Genomic DNA, 19772 nt, shown 5'->3' with positions numbered 1-19772 from the left:
GGTGTCATAATGGTCATTTTATAAACTACAGTAGGTATGTAAGAGAGGCATTATACCCTAACACAGTGCCTGGCATTAACGGTGACACTCACTCTGTGCCAGGAACTGTGTAATAATATGCAACCCCAGTCAGAATGAAGTTTGCAAACTGATGAAATAGTTAAAAAGTAACTAAGACTTATGTGTAGTATCAGCAGTCCTTAATAGTGTTACACATTCGGGGAGGCTACAGAAAGGGCCTGACAGTAACATGTTGCGGGGCTGCTATGTACACTGACCATGGCACCCTACCGGCACCCTACCATCACCCTACAGGTTGCTCGGTCCCTCTGCTGCTGCTGACATCCTTCAGCTGAGCAGCAGCCTTCCCTTACAAAGCCGGGGTCGAGCACGCCTCCTGGTGGGTAATGATGACGTCCACATTATTGCCCGGTCTGACGATGAACTGCTGGATGATTTTTTCCATGATCAGAGCACAGCCACCAGCCAAGCAGGCAAGTTTGTATGGTGAAAGGGGAGGGTACATTTTGGTCAGATTCTACTTTTTGCCTGCTGAGGGGAAGCAAAACAGTGCCCGGAGAAACCCCATCTTATAATAGAAGCCAAAACTACTCAGTGACTTACTGGAAGGCAACAAAAACTTTTATCTCTGGATACCTGTGATGTGCCACAGCTTGTGATGGACATTGGGTCCTGTTAAGGAAATGCTGCGATTTTTGAGTCAGTTGACACATGACAAGACAAAGAATCTCACTCTCTTTTGTTCCTCTGCAGGGACCCTGTCCAGCATCCCCACAGCCCTGACCCGCTGGACAGAGGAATGTAAAGTTCTTGATGCTGAGAGTATGCACGACTGTGTTTCAGGTGTGTGGTGACAGCTTGGTTATCAGGGCAGTAGTGCGACCTCCAGTGCTGGAACAAATACATGGAGAGTTGTTTCCTTGGTTGTCTGTGGCCGCAAGCTCTGCCTCTTGGGTTCCCCCACTGCCTCCCCTGAGTAGCCTCTGATCTTTGCTCCTTTGATCCAGTTGTTAAAGTGCCCATTGTCAATCACCTGGAATTCCTGAGGGATGAGGAGCTGGAAGAAAGGCGGGAGAAACGCAGGAAACAACTGGCTGAGGAAGAAACAAAAATAACTGACAAAGGCAAAGAAGATAAGGAGAACAGGGATCAGAGTGCACAGGTGATTCCTCAGGGCTGGGAGGATTCATCTTTGGCTACGTCTGCCGTAACTTTCTATGCTTCTGACATATACGTGGCACCAAGAGTCATTGAAGAATCCTCGAACAATCACATTAAACCTGAGAAATGATCCATTCCACGTTTGCCATATACTAACATGGTTTGGGGGAAAGAATTCTTTAAACCCAGAGGGAAAATAATTTCTCTAGTGTCTTGTTGGGGAAAATGAGCCGGAACCAGAACGGCTCCTGACTCGCCAGTCACACTATGTATTCTCTACCTTCAGTGACTGCAGCTAGACAAGAATAATGACTTTGACTCAACCATGCTCTTGGTGATTCAGTTCCATTTTTCTCAGTAGATTGCCTTACCAAGTGTGTGGGAGGTGGGAGGGAACCTTCCCAAGATAACCCTATTCCTTCATCTGGTTAGGCTTCAGGGCAGAGAAAATGTGTCTACCCAGGACCCCATTACCAAATGTTATTTTCTCAAAATCTCTACCATGATTTTGGTTTAGACAAAAGCTGTCTACCTACCTTTTTCTGACACTTCTGGAGCCTCCAACAGTATACCTTTAAAATATATGAGTAAAAACTAATAGGAATTATAAAAGAAATTAAAAGACTTTAAACACTGTATTATATCCCACTCAGCAATTAGGGTACCCAATAGATTAAGGATATTGAAGTGTTCAGTTATGATAACAAGCTTTATCTAACAAATACATTTGTATAGAACTTTTACCTAATAAACAGTAACATTGTTTTAAACATATGAAAGGAGATAGAAAATAAGCAAGCCTGGCATGTGATTGAAAAAGCTGGAATAGACAAAATGAACCCAGGGAAGGGAAATATATGTAGACAAAACTTAAGGAAATTTTCGCTGGTCTCATGATGGAGTTCAGGTCATGTGCTGTGTCCAGCCCAGCTGGAAAGTGGTCTTTGTTATCCTTTCCTCTCATTCTTCAGTAAGCTACCTGGCAGTTTCCCCCTTGTTGTCCCCAAGCCATCTTTGAACATGAGTATGTGTTTGAGAAATCGAAGACATGTGCACACTAAAGTGCTTATCTTCCATTCAGGTCATTGAACACCTAGGTGGCATATGTAGGGGATGGTGACTATTAAAGTTGACCTGTATCTTGCGTGCTTGCAGAGTCCCACAATCGTCTGTCCCTTCTCTTTGCAGTGTACGTCATCTAAGACAAATGACTCCACTGAACAGAACCTCTCAGGTAACTCTCCCTTCCTGTTTCCCATTCTTGCTAATTGGCTGGTTCTTTCTCCTCACCCTTCAACATAGCTGGCCCACGTGGGCTGAAGATGAACACCAGTGCTCTGTGGGATGAGGTAGTAGATTGTATAGTTTTAGGGTCATACCCCATCTTGGAGATAACTATACAGTCTACTGTCTTTCCCACGGTGGTACACTTCCCCTCCGACGTGCTCTGTTCAACTTCTCGTTCTGATTACGCTGTGCTGCCTTCTGGCATGTGTGGTGGGTCTGTGTGTCCCATCCCCTTGGGTGATTACCCTGGTATGCTGCTTCATGAGAACACGTGATGACAGTGGTTTCCCAAATGCCAGTCCTCAGTGAAAATGAACAAAATAACAGAGGTTTAATGAGTTCTTTAGAAAGCTAAATTTATTCAGCTTTTAAAGGACTATTTTTTAAAGCGATTATGTCCTTTCTGGTTCTTTGGCATCAAAATATTTTTCTGAAATGATATTGATGGGGTTTTGTTTCTTACTTGGCTAAGCTAAAAGTGGGTAACCCAAGTTATCTCTTTGTACTTTTTACTTTCTTTATAAATTTTATAGGTCTGTGGAATCTAAAAGCATAGAACATTATCTTGAGCAGCCTGCTATTGAGGAAAGTAGCTCTGTGGGCTAAATGGTCTTACTACCATATGCTTTCTATTTCTTTAAATATCAGTAGCTATTTTGTGAGTCTCATAGGTCCATGTGGATTATGTACCACCCCCCCATTTCCTCAGAAATTCTGCTTCCTTATATATTGTGTCTCCTTTGGCACTTGAGTTGGGAAATGATTGTACCCAAACCTACACAATCTTTTTTAAAGCAGTGAAACAGGGTGGGTGTCCTGGTGCCCTTAATCTGGCAAAAGGTGTTCGAAAGGGTCTGTCATCCCATAATACGACTTCTTGCCTACTGCCTTTGCTAGAAGATTCTGCTTGTGCCGGGGTGAGGTAGTAAGTTGTATTGTTGTGGGGTAGGGATTTGAGGCCCCAATTAGAAGATAACTATACAACTTACTACTTTCCCTGGTATGTGGCACATGCACACCTAGTATTGGCAAAGTTGCTTCCATCAGACAGAATTAGAGATGTTTCTTGGATGATTATAGATGTTTCCAGGATTGGAAGAAAAGGGTGGGGGGAGGGGACTGGTGATATTTATAGAGTGGAGCAAATATAAAGTGATTTGAACTTTACCGTTTCTTTCTGGGGCACAGAAAGGATTTAATTTTTAGGATCTACGAATGAATCTCCAATTCTAGGGACTAAGATAGCACTGTGCCTTAGCCCTTATTCTGGGTATACCAGACCAGCCACGAGCTGTTCCTAGGAGCAGTTGGTGGTCAGGGGGAATCCTGCATTACTGGCCGGGTGGGGTGTTTGTCAAGCCACACGTGCTGATAGAGTGGCTCTCCGGGTCCTTGGCTCATTGCCCCGTAACACACCTATTGTCATTCTTTCCGAGAAAGATGGGACTCCTATGCCTGACAGCTACCCAACAACCCCATCTTCAACTGATGCAGCTACATCTGAGTCCAAGGACACCCTTGTCACTCTACAGCCCTCACAGCAACAATCAACACTCCCACCCCCACCAGCCTTGGGAGAGATTCCTCATGAGTTACAGTCCCCGGCTGGAGAAGGGGGGAACTCTGCACAGCTGTTGATGCCTGTAGAGTCAGAGGAATTGGGTTCTACACGGCCAAGTGGAGAAGCAGAAACAACTCAGATGGAGTTATCTCCAGCTCCCACTATAAGTGAGTAGTTTCAAGGTTTGGCAGGGTGGAGGGAGGTAGGACAGGAGGGGAAAATGGACGTTCTTGTAGTTTCTCTTTCCTCTCTTTAGTAAAATAGTAGAAGCTCAAGTCCTCAAATAGTACAATCTCAGCTTACACGTTAGCTTTCTTAGCTAAAGTTGAGGTTTCATCTCTGTGTCCTCAAGTGATTATGCATCTGAGTATCTAAATGATACTAGTGATTGTGCCAACAATTTATTGCGGTAATCACTCTGTTCCTGGACTGTGACACTGGGCTTATTTGACTTCTTTAAAAGCAACCCTCCAAAGTAGATAGTGTTATCTCTCCACGAGTAAACTGAAACTTAGAAGTGAAATAACTAGCGAAGGTCAATAAGCGATTGAGCTGAGATTAAAATTCAGATCTGTGTGACTAAAGCTCACACCCCATCAGCAGTTCTAGGGATGGCAAGCACATGACCCATACATACAGCTCTCCCATGCTGGCGGATATCATTTATCTCGCAGCACTATTTCCCATTGGTCTGAAATGGGGCCTCAGAATGCTCAGCAGTATTCTTAATTGAAACCTTAAGATACAGGGATTCTTTTCCTTCAAGGAACCTTGTTTGTTGAGATGAATAGAACCAACATGCATGTACAATTGATGCCTGCAGGAAATATACAAGTGACAGGATCCCTTACCTAGTGTGCCTAGGAAGATGTGTCACAGGCATGCGTGGAACACCGTGAATGTTCAGCAGATGATAGAAAGGACTTGAGCTGAGAGCCTTTTAAAGTAGGCGAAATTGAGGGAGAACATCAGGCTAGTGTGGTGTTAAGGTAGAGAAGTGAGAGGTCTAATCTGGCTGCTTCTTAATTCCAGGCAGAGATCTAACCTCTCCATGTGACTTCCTCCTAGCCTCTCTTTCCCCAGAGAGAGCTGAAGATTCTGATGCACTGACAGCTGTCAGCAGTCAACTGGAAGGCTCTCCCATGGACACCAGCAGCCTGGCTTCCTGTACCCTGGAGGAGGCTGTGGGTGACACCTCAGCAGCTGGCAGTTCTGAGCAGCCCACAGCAGGCAGCTCTACTCCTGGGGATGCCCCACCAGTTGTGACAGAAGTGCAAGGCAGGGGTGATAGGTCAGGGGAACCTGCCCAGGCTCCTGAGAACTGGTAAGCATTGTGTGAGCAAGAGGAGGGCAAGATGTGTTGGTGGGTATTGCAAGCCACGTTCATACTTGTTAACTAATGCACATGCTTTGTATACCGGGGAAGATCAGCCTGGTTTCTGTGAGAAGGGTGTGGTAGGAGGGCTTCATGAATGGGAAAACGTGATACAGAGAACAACGTGAAAATGATTCCTTTTATTTAGCTCTACTCCTGCATCCTCTGAGAGTTCTTCCACCAGAGAGTCCGCCGTGGCCATTTCTGGAGCAGACTCCCAGGGAATCCTAGAAGAGCCACTGCCTTCAACAAGCAGTGAAGAGGAAGATCCCCTTGCAGGTGAGCTACATGTGTGCTCAGTCCATCCTGAGTTTCTTTAGGGTTCTCATAGCCCTTGGCATGGAAATGCCCACCAATCAAATGGTTCTATCTATTCAGATGGAGGGTAGGCATATATGTGGGAGGAGGACCAGCAATAAGGGTATGCTGAAGCTATATAATGGAATGAGCCCAGGCTTTGGAGTCAAACTGGTTTTTGCTCAGGTCCCCTCCGCTACCTCCTGCCATACTACCTAGGGCTGTCACCTAACCTCCCTGATCTTCTTGATACTGAGGGGCTGATAATAGCTACATGTTGGGGTCTTGATGAAGGTTAAGTAACAGTGTACATACAGAACCTGGCATATAACAAGAGCTATTCTGAGCCTGGGGTTGGTGGGTGAGCCATGTCTCTGTGTCTTTTGCCTGCAATAAGGACAAAAAGCTGGTTGCCTCAAATAAGGCCATAGGTTTCTTTACTTCATTTACATCTTAGGTATCAGTAGTGATGTGAGTTCCTTCACCTCTTTCATCTCCCTTCAGGTATAAGTCTCCCTGAAGGTGTAGACCCCTCTTTTCTGGCTGCTCTGCCTGATGACATTCGCCGGGAAGTGCTGCAGAACCAGCTGGGTATACGTCCACCAACCCGGACCGCCCCCTCCACAAATGGCTCAACTCCTGCAGTGGTAGCGAGTCCTGGTGTGACCGAAGTGAGCCCGGAGTTCCTGGCCGCCCTGCCTCCAGCTATCCAGGAGGAAGTATGTGAGCGGGAATCTGGTGGGGCCAGGCTGCCTGGCTTAAGTATTCCCTCCATTGACTTCTTCTGCTCCAAAGGTACTGGCACAGCAGAGGGCTGAGCAACAGCGACGGGAACTGGCACAGAATGCCAGCTCAGACACCCCCATGGACCCTGTGACCTTCATCCAGACTCTACCCTCAGACCTGCGCCGTAGTGTCCTGGAGGACATGGAGGACAGTGTGTTGGCTGTGATGCCACCTGACATTGCAGCCGAGGCTCAAGCCCTGAGGCGAGAGCAGGAAGCTCGGCAGCGGCAGCTCATGCATGAGCGGCTCTTTGGGCACAGCAGCACCTCCGCACTCTCTGCCATTCTACGAAGTCCAGGTATGGAGGGGAGGCAGTGGATGGGCCCCAGAATGTTGAACTTTGGCCACATGAGGCTCTGTTGTTGCTGTTTGTATTACCTGGACCTAGCTCACCACCCCGCTTCCCAATTTCACTTTCCTTCTTCTTTTCTTCCAGCTTTCACCAGCCGCCTGAGTGGCAACCGTGGGGTTCAGTACACTCGCCTTGCAGTACAGAGAGGTGGTACCTTCCAAATGGGAGGTAGCAGCAGCCATAACAGGTACCTTTGTCTTTTATCACCTTGCCATTTGACCTGTCACATCTACAACTAGGCCAGCTCCCTTAATTTATAGATGGAGAGGCTGGATGACTTCTCTAGTGTGTTTCATTGAATGAGTGGAGAAGCCAGATCTTTAGACTTCCCCTTCAGAAAGCCACACTTTTGGTTTAGTGTAGCTATTAGATCATAACCACAAAGTAAGGCAAGCTGGCACTGGCTGTGATTGCAACAAGGAAAGTCACCTGCTTCCCATGCAGATAGTGAAACAATGAACAACTTGCCTTTGAGATTGTAGTGTCTAGGCTGCAGGTACAGGGAGGAGTGCATTATTAACCAGGTTGAAGTAGAGTAGTCAGATGTAAAAGAACCGATCAGTTCCTGTATAAGGCAGGCAGCTGTACATGGCAGGCAACCCCCCCACTTACCTGCTCCAATAGTCTAAAGAATGCAGAAATAAGCATTATCTCCTAAGACTATAGGGACAGTATGGCTTTACCAATTGATGATACAGACCTGGGCTGGAATCTCTGCTCTCTTCTCAATCATTGTAGGGCAAGTCACTAATCTGTTTCAGCCTCTTGTTCATCTCAAAAATGGGTGATTCTCCCAGCCAAGATGAAGGCAAAGTAGGTACGCTTTGCTTCCTCACACAACCAAAAGAAGGACAACAACCAGAACTGCCAGAAAACCAAAGTGTGTGGAAGTCTGACAACCAAGGAGTTAAAGAAAAAAAAAACATTTATCTAGACTGGTAGGAGGGGTGGAGACGGGCAACCAGGGCAAGAGAGGACTCATGGCAAGATGATGAACCAGGCAGTCCCACATTTACACATGGATAAGCAGAGAGGAACAGCTGGGGAGCGAGACAGACCATGCAACCTGGGATTCAGCACAGGAAACCAAAGCCTCAAAACCTTTGGCTGTGGGGGTTGCAGTGGCAATAGAAACTCCCAACCTCACAGGAGAGTTTGATGCAGAGACCCACGGGGTCCTAGAACATTCGCAAACCCACTCACCCGGGAAACAGCACCAGAAGGGCCCAGTTTGCTTCTGTGTAGCAGAGGAAGTGAAAGCCAGCTGAGAGCCAAGCAAGTGGCATTGTTCCCTTTCGAATACCTCCCCCACATACAGCATTACAATGCAGCAATGTGGGTTGTGCAGCCCCGGTGAATACCTAAGGCTCCACCCCTTACAATGTGACATTTCCAAGGAGACAAAGAAATGGCCCAAATGAAAGAACAGATCAAAACCCCAGGAAGAGAACTGAGTGATGAGGAGATAGCCAACCTATCAGGTGCAGAATTCAAAACCCTGGTAATCAGGACGTTCACAGAAATGATTGAGTATGGACACAAGATAGAAGAAGAAGTGAATGCTATGCAAAGCAAAATAAAGAAAAATATACAGGGAACCAACGATGAAGGGAAGGAAACTAGGACTCAAATTCAACTATTTGGAACAAAAGGAAGAAATAAATAGCCAACTGGAAAAGGATGAAGAAACAAGAATTCAAAAAAAATGAGAGGCTTAGGAACCTACAGGATAACTTTAAATGTTCCAACATCCAAGTCATAGGAGTGCCAGAATGAGAAGAAGAGCAAGAAATAAGAAACTTATTGGAAAAAATAATGAAGGAAAACTTACTCACTTTGGCAAAGGACATAGACTTCCAGGAAGCTTAGAGAGTCCAAAGAAGTTGGACCCAAGGAAGCACCCACCAAGGCACGTTATAGTTATATTACCCAAGATTAAAGATAAGGAGAGGATCTTAAAAGCAGCTAGAGGAAAGGAGAGTTGCCTACAAAGGAGTTCCCGTAAGACTAGCAGCTGATTTCTCAAAAGAAACCTTGCAGGCAAGAAGGGGCTGGAAAGAAATACTCCAAGTCATGAAAGGCAAGGACCTACATCCATAATGACTCTATCCAGCAAAGCTATCGTTTAGAATGGAAGGGCAGGTAAAGTGCTTCCCTTTAAGTGCTTCCCCTTCCCTTCCCTTCAAGTTAAAGGAGTTCATCACCAAGCCCTTATTATATGAAATGGTAAAGGGACTCACCTAAGAAAAAGAAGAAAATCAAAACTGTGAATGGTAAAATGACGACAAACTCACAACTATCAACAACTGAACCACAAAAGCCAACTAAGCCAACAACTAGAACAGGAACAGAATCACAGAAATGGAGATCACATGGAGGGTTATCAGTGGGGAGGGGAAGGGGGAGAGTGGGGGAAAAGTTACAGGAAATAAGCGTAACTGGTAGGCACAAAATAGACAAGGGAAAGTTAAGGATAGTATAGGAAATAGAAGCCAAAGAACTTATATGTACAACCAACCCATGGGCCTGAACTAAGGTGGGATAATGCTGGTGGGAGGAGGGGTGGAGGGGATGAAGGGGGATAAAAAATGGGACAACTCTAATAGAATAATCAATAAAATATACTTTAAAAAATGGGTGATTCTTTAGTCTTTACAAGCAGCCCCTTGAAGAAGCTGTTACAGACGTTATAGAGTGCTTGGTACATAGTAGGCACTCAAGGGCAATTCTTGTTATTTACTGTTAAGAGCCCTTGGACTGGACACCCTCCGTTCTCAAGCCTCCTTGGAGGTATCCAGCTCATCTCCCTCTGGATCCTAGAGCTGTAGCTAAAGTGTTAACCCAGAAACCATGCTCTCTTCCAGGCCTTCTGGCAGTAATGTGGACACTCTCCTCCGCCTCCGAGGACGACTCCTTCTGGACCATGAAGCCCTGTCTTGTCTCCTGGTCCTACTTTTTGTGGATGAACCAAAGCTAAATACTAGCCGTCTACACCGAGTACTGAGAAATCTCTGCTACCATGCCCAGACCCGCCACTGGGTCATACGTAGCTTACTGTCCATCTTGCAGCGCAGCAGTGAGAGTGAGCTATGCATTGAAACACCCAAGCTGTCCTCAAGTGAAGAAAAGGGCAAAAAGTCAAGCAAGAGCTGTGGGTCAAGCAGCCATGAGAACCGGCCCCTGGATCTGCTGCACAAGATGGAATCTAAGAGCTCCAACCAGCTTTCCTGGCTCTCAGTATCCATGGATGCAGCCCTAGGCTGCAGAACTAATATATTCCAGATCCAGCGTTCAGGTGGGCGCAAACATACTGAGAAGCATGCAAGCAGTGGTTCTACTGTCCACATCCACCCCCAGGCTGCTCCTGTTGTCTGCAGGCATGTTCTGGACACACTCATTCAATTGGCCAAGGTGAGGAGCTTGAAGGAACAGCCTAGGTGAAATCTGAACTCTGAGGGAGCCAGCAGGTCTTTCTTAGCTCTCATTGCTAAAGCCTGTATTGTTTCTGGGAAACTGTCCAGTAAATAACTGTGGATTTTTTATTTTCATTGTACGGTTTTTATGCATTATCTCATTCAATCATCAAAACAACCTTCAGCAGTCTGTGTTATTTCCATTTGACAGATAAAGAAGCTGGGATACAGAAAGTTTTAGTGGCTCTGTCGTGCGGCTAGGAAGTGTTGGAGCTGAGTGGACCTAGAGCTGAGTTTAGTCCTGCTTTTTAATAAGCATTGCTGCCATTTGTTAAGGGTCTGCCTGCCTTGTGCCAGGAACTGTGCAAAATATATAATATCCTTTCATTGCCTTTAATTTCAGAAGGGTGGTGTAAGTGTCTCCCCATTTTATAAGTAGAGATCGATACTCAAAAAGTCTGCTAATCCTCTCCCTCAAAGCCCTTGTTTCTTTCTGGGCTGCTTTGCCATCAGTTGGATAAAACCGTATGACAGCTCTCCTATTTACCAAAGCTGTCCAAAGGAGTGGAGAGCCTGGGAAGCAGTTGTTATTCCTTGTCAAGAACACATGCTTTCTATGTAGACCCCGTAGACCAAGCTTGTTCTGTTCCCTGCAGGTGTTTCCCAGCCACTTCACACAGCAGCGGACCAAAGAAACAAACTGTGAGAGCGATCGGGAAAGGGGCAGCAAGCAGGCCTGCAGCCCATGTTCTTCACAGTCCACTAGTAGTGGCATTTGCACAGACTTCTGGGACTTACTGGTGAAACTGGACAACATGAATGTCAGCCGGAAAGGCAAGAACTCTGTGAAGTCAGTGCCAGTGAGCACTGGTAGTGAGGGGGAGTCCTCCCCATACAGCCTGGAGGCCTCTCCACTGGGGCAGCTCATGAACATGTTGTCACACCCAGTCATCCGCCGGAGCTCTCTCTTGACTGAGAAACTCCTCAGACTTCTTTCTCTCATCTCAATTGCCCTCCCAGAAAACAAAGTGTCCGAAACACAGACTAATTCTAACAGCAGTACTTCCTCTACCACTGTAGCCACCTCAACCACAGCTACCATCACTGCCACTTCCAACACGCCCACTCCCCCTGCCGCAACCACCCCTGTCACTTCTGCTCCAGCCCTGGTTGCTGCCACAGCTATTTCCACCATTACCGTAGCTGCTTCAACCACAGTGACGACCCCCACGACTGCTACTACTACTGTTTCAAGTAAGTGTGGATGTAGTCTGGGAGCTGTGGGGGGTGTACATTCTCTGACCCCCACTCCCCCATTCAGGTACTGTTCCCAAATGAGGGTGATTGCCTTGGTTTGTGTTTGTGAGACCCAAATGTGTTCATTCTTGACCTTATCAGACCCGGCTCTTTCTCTCCTCTTCCTGCCTTCTGTCTTCTCCCCTCCCACCACATACACACACACACTCCTGTGAAGACCAGCAGGCATTCACTGAACGTGGCTACGCACCAGAAGGAGGAGAGCTAGAAGGTTCTTATCTTCAAAGAACTCCCAGCCTTTCCAGCCTGGTGGAGGGAGCCAGTTCTCAAGAGGAAAGAGTTCAAGAGCAAGCAGGATACAGTGTGAATTAGGGTAGAATAAAGTAGCCAGGCTGTTCAGGAAGTGAAGAGAATGAGTCTTATGGCAGACTAACAAGAATTACATGAAGAAATAGGTTTTGGAGAAGGGGCTGTCAGAGAGGGCTCTTCTGGGATTCTTTGTCAGTCCTTGGCATCCCAAGTCATTTGGCTTGGGTGGGTGGCTCTTCTTTGTATCTACTTCCCCCTTCTGAGGCCCTGGACAGTGATTCCTTGGTTTTGCCACTTAAGTCTTTGGCATGTTGAGTCTCAGGCTTACAGTGTTCCGTCTGTTTCCTCAAAGCTACTACTAAGGCCAGCAAATCTCCAGCGAAGGTGGGTGATGGGGGCAGCAGCGGCGCAGACTTTAAGATGGTATCTTCAGGCCTCACTGAAAACCAGCTGCAGCTCTCTGTGGAGGTGAGTCCAGCCTCTTCCTGTCTCCCAAGGTTGGGGGAGAAAGGGTAGGCGGGTAGATAAGGTTTTACTTCTCAAGTTGGGATATACTCCTTTTCCCTTTTTTTCCCAGGTGTTAACATCCCACTCTTGTTCTGAAGAAGGCCTAGAGGATGCAGCTAATGTGCTACTACAACTCTCTCGGGGAGACCCTGGAACCAGGGACACAGTTCTCAAGCTGCTACTTAATGGAGCCCGCCATCTGGGTTATACCCTTTGTAAACAGATAGGTAATAATAGAGTAAAGCATCACGTTTTTCTTTCTTCTTTTTTTAAGTATATTTTATTGATTATGCTGTTAGAGATTCCCCATTTTTTCCCCTTTATCCCCCCCTCTGCCCTGCACCCCTCAACCCTCCAGCATCCCCCACCTTAGTTCATGTCCACGGGTTGTACATATAAATTCTTTGACTTCTCTGTTTCCTATACCATTCTTTCACCTCTCCCCATCTATTTTATGCCTACCGATAATGCTTCTTATTCCCTCTACCTTCCCTTCCCATTATTCCCTCCGCCACTGAAAACCCTCCATGTGATCTCCATTTCTGTGATTCTGTTCCTGTTCTAGTTGTTGGCTTAGTTTTTGTTTCTGTTATTTTAGGTTCAGTTGTTGATAGTTTTGAGTTTGTAGGGAGTTTGTTGTCATTTTACTGTTCATATTTTTTAAATCTTTTTCTTAGATAAGTCTCTTTAACATTTCATAGAATAAGGGCTTGGTGATGAACTCCTTTAACTTGACCTTATCTGGGAAGCACTTTACCTGCCCTTCCATTCTAAATGAAAGCTTTGCTGGGTAGAGCAATCTTGGATGGAGGTCCTTGCCTTTCATGACTTGGAATATTTCTTTCCAGCCCCTTCTTGCCTGCAAGGTTTCTTTTGAGAAATCAGCTACTAGTCTTACGGGAGTTCCTTTATAGGTAACTCTCCTTTCCTCTAGCTGCTTTTAAGATTCTCTCTTTATCTTTAACCTTGGGTAACTTAATGAAGATGTGCCTTGGCGTGTTCCTCCTTGGGTCCAACTTCTTTGGAACTCTCTGGGCTTCCTGGGCTTCCTGGGCTTCCTGGGCTTCCTGGACTCTATGTCCTTTGCCAGATTGGGGGAATTTTCTTTCATTATTTGTTCAAATAAGTTTTCCATTTCTTGCTCTTGTTCTCCTTCTGGTATCCCTGTGATTCGGATGTTACAGCACTTAAAGTTATCCCATAGGTTCCTAAACCTCTCCTCATTCTTTTTGAATTCTTGTTTCTTCATTCTTTTCCCATTGGATGAGTATTTCTTCCTTTTGTTCCAAGTCATTGACTTGAGTCCCCATTTCCTTCCCTTCACTGTTGATTCCCTGTATATTTTGCTTTGTTTCACTTTGGGTAGCCTTCATTTGTTCCTTCATTTTGCAACTAACTCAAACAGTTCTGTGAACATCTTGATTACCAGTGTTTTGAACTCTGCATCACGTAGTTTGGCTATTTCCTCATCACATAGCTCTCTTTCTGGAGTTTTGATCTGTTCTTTCATTTGGGCCATATTTCTTTGTCTCTGTACCTGTTACATTGTAAGGAGGCAGAGCCTTAGGTATTCACCAGGATGGGACAACCCTCTTCACTGTGTTGTGGTGCTGTCTGTGGGGGTGGGATCTGAGAAAGAACAATGTTACTCGCTTGCTCTGCTCTAGTCGCACTTTCCAATGAACTCTCTTGTGTGAGACTGGGAGTTTCTCCCACCGTGGCAACCCCCACAGTAGTTTATAGCTAGCTTTGAGTCTGCGGTTTCCCATTCAGCAAGCCCTGCTTTGCCCACACAGTCCGCCACCTTGCTGCATGTCCTCTGCCCTCAGATCTCCAGCTCCACCCCTCCTACCAGTCTGGGTGAATGTGTCTTTAACTCCTTGGTTGTTACAATTCCCTGGAGTTGAATTTTCTGGCACTTCGGGTGGTTCATTGTTTTTAGATTGGTTGTTGTCCTTCTTTTGGTTGTGTGAGGATGCAAAGCGTTTCTACCTACGCTTCCATCTTGGCCGGAACCCTATAAGTATCATGTTTTTCTGAAACCTTGCACTTATGTATCACCTCTTTCTGGAAGCCTTCCCTGAACCTCCAAGCTGAATCAAACTCCTATGCTTCTATGGCACAGCCCCAACCTTTCTTCTCTCATAGCACTGAAAACACTGGGTTGCCATCTAAAAGAGGAAGACTGGGTTCTCTCTACATCCAAGGTGCCTGGCATATGGCAGGTAGTCAGGTAGTCCATGCTTAGTAAAGGCAGGTGAGCATGCGTAGGACTGGCAGTGCCCTCTTGTTTCTCCATTCTGGGCACTTGTAAGAGCCCTATGACAAGCCTGCTGGGGCAGCTTTGCCAGCTCAGAGGTTCGCCTACACTGTGTTCAGGCTCAGGAATTGACAATCACAATAATGCCATCTGCCTTTGTGTAGTTCTGAGTGTACAAAAATTCTAAGAACACTTGTAAATCATCTAGTTTCAGTTGTCTTCCTTCCGGTTTTACCAAGAAAAAAAAACACTAAAATCCAAGTGATAAAGTAATTGAGTCAAGGAATAGAGCGAGATCTTTCTGTTTAGTCTCTTTGCTTTCTCCCATCCCCATCCCCATCCCAGTCATGGGTCTCCCTAGATATCAGCTACATGCTTAAGTTATCTACTTGTCATAAATGTCCTTGGAGCTAAGGTGATAAGAGAGTTGATTGAACTGTAGGACCTAAGGCATTCTTTGCTGCATGAGAATTGTAAGGTTCTTCTGGAAGAGGCCTCTGGCCTTTCTTGACTGCTACCATTTATTCCAACACCCGTGGGCCAGGCAACATCCTAGGCACTCTACCATAGTTATCACCTAATTCTCAGCAGCCTTGTGAGGTTAGGCAGTATTAGTCCTATTAAAGTAGGTAAGCAATCTGCTAAAGATCACCACAAAAAACTCAGAATTTCGAAAGGTATGCAGGCCCAAAAACAGATGATTTTTCTTTCCACACTGACCTGCGTTCTGTGCAATTTCAACAGATTCTTGAGGCCAGGGAAATGGGTAGTTCCTGGGTGGTTGACTGATCCACAGCACACATAGCGAGGTGAAATTTCTGCTTAGTCTAGGTTCTCTGTAGCTGAGCAAAAAGAATGAATGGTCTGGGGAGGTTTCTTGGAAAGGTTTGCCTTTCAGCTGCTTCACTGGCAGGCTCTGAACACTTGTTGGTTCCTCCACCGACTAGGTACCCTTCTGGCCGAGCTGCGGGAATACAACCTGGAACAGCAGCGACGAGCCCAGTGTGAGACCCTCTCTCCTGATGGCCTTCCTGAGGAGCAGCCACAGACCACCAAGCTGAAAGGCAAGATGCAGAGCAGGTGGGTAGATGCTGCCCATTTGGCTGTCGTACTGGAATCTTAAACATTCTGAAAGGTGGCTCTTGCTGGTTTCCCCTCTCTCTGGGCAGATTTTCTTATCTGTCCTATTCACGTTTGACCCTATTTTTGTTTGTTTGTTTGTTTGTTTGTTTGTTTGTTTTTGCCTACTTGCGAGATTTCCTTGTGAGATTTCTTACTCCTCTGGTTGATACCAGAAAGCCCTGCTTGCTGAGTGTTTACGCTTTGATGCTGTCAATATACGCAAGCCACCTCTACACTATCCAGGTTTGACATGGCTGAGAATGTGGTAATTGTGGCATCTCAGAAGCGACCTCTGGGTGGCCGGGAGCTCCAGCTGCCTTCTATGTCCATGTTGACATCCAAGACATCTACCCAGAAGTTCTTCTTGAGAGTACTGCAGGTCATCATCCAGCTCCGGGACGACACGCGTCGAGCTAACAAGAAAGCCAAGCAGACAGGCAGGCTAGGTATGAAATTGGAGTGTCCAGTTGAGGGGCAGGGTTGGTGGTGGAGAACCCAGAGTCCCTGAAGGGCAAGACTTAATATCATGTCTCCTTCCTGTTTGAACTTTCCAAAAGGAAGTAATGAATCTTTCTTAAAATCTTGATGGCTGCATTCTGTATCTCACTCAAGCTGCCTGCATAGGAAATGCATAGTGCAAGTAGGAATTAAGGGGGAGTGGAAATCTGGCAAGGAAATTGAGGACGGATCTTTTGCTGAACCAAATTTTAACTCACTGAGTGTGCCTCCTTTCTGTTTCCTTGATCACTTCTGACTAAAACATTACAGCCATGTTGCCTGAGCCATGGCTTGCCAAATCCTGCCTCTTTCCTCCTGTCCCACAGAAGCCTGTCACCTGCTACCATCCATCTGCCTAGCACCATGTCCCCTGCCCTTGTCTGTAATGGTAGCTCTTAGTGTGTGAGATGAGCACTCTGAAGCTGCCTGAGCTAAAGCTCAAAGACCTCAGCAAGATGCCCCGTGGCAGCCCAGGACATGGGAGAGTATTGGGCATTCCCTCTTTTTACGTTTCATATCTTGCCTTCTTTCTTCCTCCCAGGTTCCTCCGGTTTAGGCTCAGCTAGCAGCATCCAGGCAGCTGTTCGGCAGCTGGAGGCTGAGGCTGATGCCATTATACAAATGGTACGTGAGGGTCAAAGGGCGCGGAGACAGCAACAAGCAGCAACGGTTAGCATGATGCCTGTGGCCCCTCATTCATTTGTCTCTCCCCACCACATCATCAGTGGGGTTTCACTGCCCTTACTTTGTATGCTTTTGCATTAAGTTTGCTATATGAATGCTCTGGGCAACAGGGTTACTTTCTGTTGGTGTTTTTTTTAAATTGTCTGTTGATTGGTTTGTTGGTTTGGTTTGGTTTGATTTGATCTGATTTCAAAGCTTGGCCATCATACCCCACTCCCAGCTATCCCGTCAACAGTGGCGCTTTTGCAAACTACATAATGCTAAGTGTCTGGGTTCTGAGGGGATGTGGGATGAAGATTTTTCAGTCTCATGGAATAATTCAGGTACATCAGAGACATCTTAGGAATTCTACTCTTGAAAGTCCCCCAAGCTTGGTACACATCCCACGCAGCCTCGTCTGGTTATGGCTGTTCCCTCCGCCCTGGCCTCTGCCTCTGTTCTCCATACTCCTTTGGCACTTAGGCACTCAGGGGCTTTTAGAAGGAAGGCTTCTGGTTCCTAGGTAGCCATCTCATTGTTGGGATCCCAACACAGAGTGACTTAGGGAAAGGCCTGGCATCCTGTATTTATGCTGTGGCACTCCCAATGTTTTCCTGTCCTTGCAACATGCAAGTCACCTTCCCGAGATCCAGGATTTAAAAGTATCCTGACATCTGCCTTTTCTTTCTGTAATTCCTATTGTGCAGTATCATTTCATTGAGCAAGCTGGGAACAGCCTCGAACTTGAGAGCTTTGACTCCAGCAGGGTAGAAAGGGAGAATAGAGAGCTGTTGTTCTGGAGTATTTTTTCTTCCCCAGCCTCTTTCCCACACCTGATAGGACAGATGTTGGGGGTTTTTTTGTTGTTATTTTTTTTTAATAATCCCATCCATCAAAGGTTGCACTGATTCCCCTGTTATTTTACCTTTTGCGAACAAAGAGCAAACCTCTGTTTTGCCCATCTCAGCTTTATATTTGTATACACTTGTAAACTGTCGCCAGAAGAAATCTTGAAGTCTGTATCCAAGAGGCTGGTGTGTGACTAGACATAGGTGTGGAGTGGAGGCATCCAGGGAGGGGGCTTGCCCGCTTAGACAGCAAACTTGGTGGGAAGGCCATTCTTTTGCCCTGGAGAGCTAGAACAACTACCGGAGTTTCCGGACCAGATATGGGAAGCTTCTTTCTAAGCTTATGATGTGTGAGAAGTGGCAGGGCCGGCTCCTAGCCTGTCCCCGAGGAATGCAGAGCTGCACCCTTTACATGACCTTGTCTCCCTTTTATCCAGTCGGAGGCAAGCCAGTCAGAAGCATCTGTCCGGAGGGAGGAATCACCCATGGATGTGGACCAGCCGTCTCCCAGTACCCACGATACTCAGTCCATTGGTCAGTACTGCTTCTCCTTTCCAGCCCAGCAAAAGAAACAATTGGCCTTCTGCTGGAGGCATTCCAAACAATTGGAACGTCTGCTGGAGCCCCTGTTCTCGGCATAACATAATCTCAGCGTTAATAGGCATTTACCGACCAAGATCACTGATCATCAACCACCTCACCCTTGTTGCAAATTCACAGCACGCATTGTGATTCCTGTAGTAAAGAAACTGATGTGATATGCTTGGAGGCAGCGTGTATTTGAGTCTTGGCTCCCTCGTTTACTAGCCTTGAGATCTGAGGCAAACTTCTCTGCTTAAGTTTTCTCCTTTAAAATAGGGGTGTTCAGCAGTGGATGGTGTGGCTCAGTGGATTGGGTGCCAGCCTGCAAACCGAAAGGTGACTGACTGGTTCAATTCCCATTCAGGGCACGTGCTTGGGTTGCAGGCCAGGTCCCCAGTTGGGGGTGTGCAAGAGGCAGCTGATTGATGTATGTCTTGCACATTGATGTTCCCCTCTCTCTCTCTCTTTCTCCCTCTCTTCCCCTGTCTCTAAAAATAAATAAAATAAAGGGGGTATTCATAATTAGGATTGAATGAATTAATGTGTGTGTATAGTGCTTAGAGCAGTACCTGGCACACAGTGGGTGCTGTTATTAACAGCATTTCTCCAAGTTAATTGTACATAGAATACTTTTTGGTACCCCCCTTTTTAAAAAAATTGTACTTCTTTTGTTTTGTTTTAGAGAGGGGGGAGGGAGGGAGAGAGAGAAAGAGAAAACATCAGTCTGTTGCCTCTCGCATGCCCTCAACTGGGGACCTGGCCTGTAATGCAGGCATGTGCCCTGACCGGGAATTGAAGCAGCAACATTTCAGTTTGCAGGATGATGCCCAACCCACTAAGCCACACCAGTCTGGGCACTTTTTGGTACCCCTTTAACATATTCCTTTGGGATAGTGTTGTCATAGGATGTCCATTTTTGAGCTACCGGTATATTAGATCATTTAATAATCCACAGGTACTCTGGGAAATAACGAAGCAGGAAGTAGACCAGCACTGTCTGGTAGAACTTTCCTGCAGTGGCCACTGTTTCAGGTGCACTAGCCACAGTTCAAGTGCTCAATAGCCTGCATTTGAAAAGTGGCTAGTGCAACTAACAAACCAATTTTTTTATTGCATTAATCTTACTTAGTTTAAATTTAGGCCCTGGCTGGTGTAGCTCAGTGGATCAAGCGTGGGCCTGCGAACTACACGATCGTGGTTCGATTCCCAGTCAGGGCACATGCCTGGGTTGCAGGCCATTTCCCAGCAGGGGACTCTCAAGAGGCAACCACACATTGATATTTCTCTCCTTCTCTCCTTCCCTTCCCCTCTAAGGATAAATAAATAAAATATTTTTAAAAAATTAAAATAAAATAAATTTAAATGTCATTCAGTATAAGACTAGAGTTTGCTTTCAGGTGTCACTTGGTATTACTCAGGGGCCAGTGGGCCAGTCTACTTATCTGTCTAATGGCGTGTGCGTTTGGTCTGGGG

At 46.2% G+C, this 19772-nt stretch overlaps 1 protein-coding gene across 16 annotated transcripts in view; it reads left to right on the top strand.

The window, feature by feature from the left end:
* Positions 1–19772, top strand: part of HUWE1 (HECT, UBA and WWE domain containing E3 ubiquitin protein ligase 1) — a 157602-nt gene that overhangs the window by 131205 nt on the left and 6625 nt on the right. For 13 of the 16 annotated variants that reach the window (XM_037033746.1, XM_037033744.1, XM_037033754.1 and 10 more), the window contains 18 exons: positions 316–494; positions 775–864; positions 1029–1183; positions 2371–2416; positions 3910–4197; positions 5063–5354; positions 5554–5684; positions 6207–6421; positions 6498–6786; positions 6925–7027; positions 9705–10251; positions 10910–11507; positions 12172–12287; positions 12397–12553; positions 15534–15666; positions 15952–16154; positions 16748–16875; positions 18155–18251. In XM_037033746.1, coding sequence (XP_036889641.1) covers positions 316–494; positions 775–864; positions 1029–1183; positions 2371–2416; positions 3910–4197; positions 5063–5354; positions 5554–5684; positions 6207–6421; positions 6498–6786; positions 6925–7027; positions 9705–10251; positions 10910–11507; positions 12172–12287; positions 12397–12553; positions 15534–15666; positions 15952–16154; positions 16748–16875; positions 18155–18251 — 3767 coding nt within the window. The remainder of the gene's footprint in view (positions 1–315; positions 495–774; positions 865–1028; positions 1184–2370; positions 2417–3909; positions 4198–5062; positions 5355–5553; positions 5685–6206; positions 6422–6497; positions 6787–6924; positions 7028–9704; positions 10252–10909; positions 11508–12171; positions 12288–12396; positions 12554–15533; positions 15667–15951; positions 16155–16747; positions 16876–18154; positions 18252–19772) is intronic. The other 3 variants (XM_037033752.1, XM_037033757.1, XM_037033753.1) reach the window with 2 other exon arrangements.

The sequence above is a fragment of the Sturnira hondurensis genome, unplaced genomic scaffold (assembly GCF_014824575.4).
Source record: "Sturnira hondurensis isolate 20B ecotype Veracruz unplaced genomic scaffold, ASM1482457v3 Scaffold0021781, whole genome shotgun sequence".
Taxonomy (NCBI): Eukaryota; Metazoa; Chordata; class Mammalia; order Chiroptera; family Phyllostomidae; genus Sturnira; species Sturnira hondurensis.
This window is presented reverse-complemented; position numbering and strand designations above follow the sequence as displayed.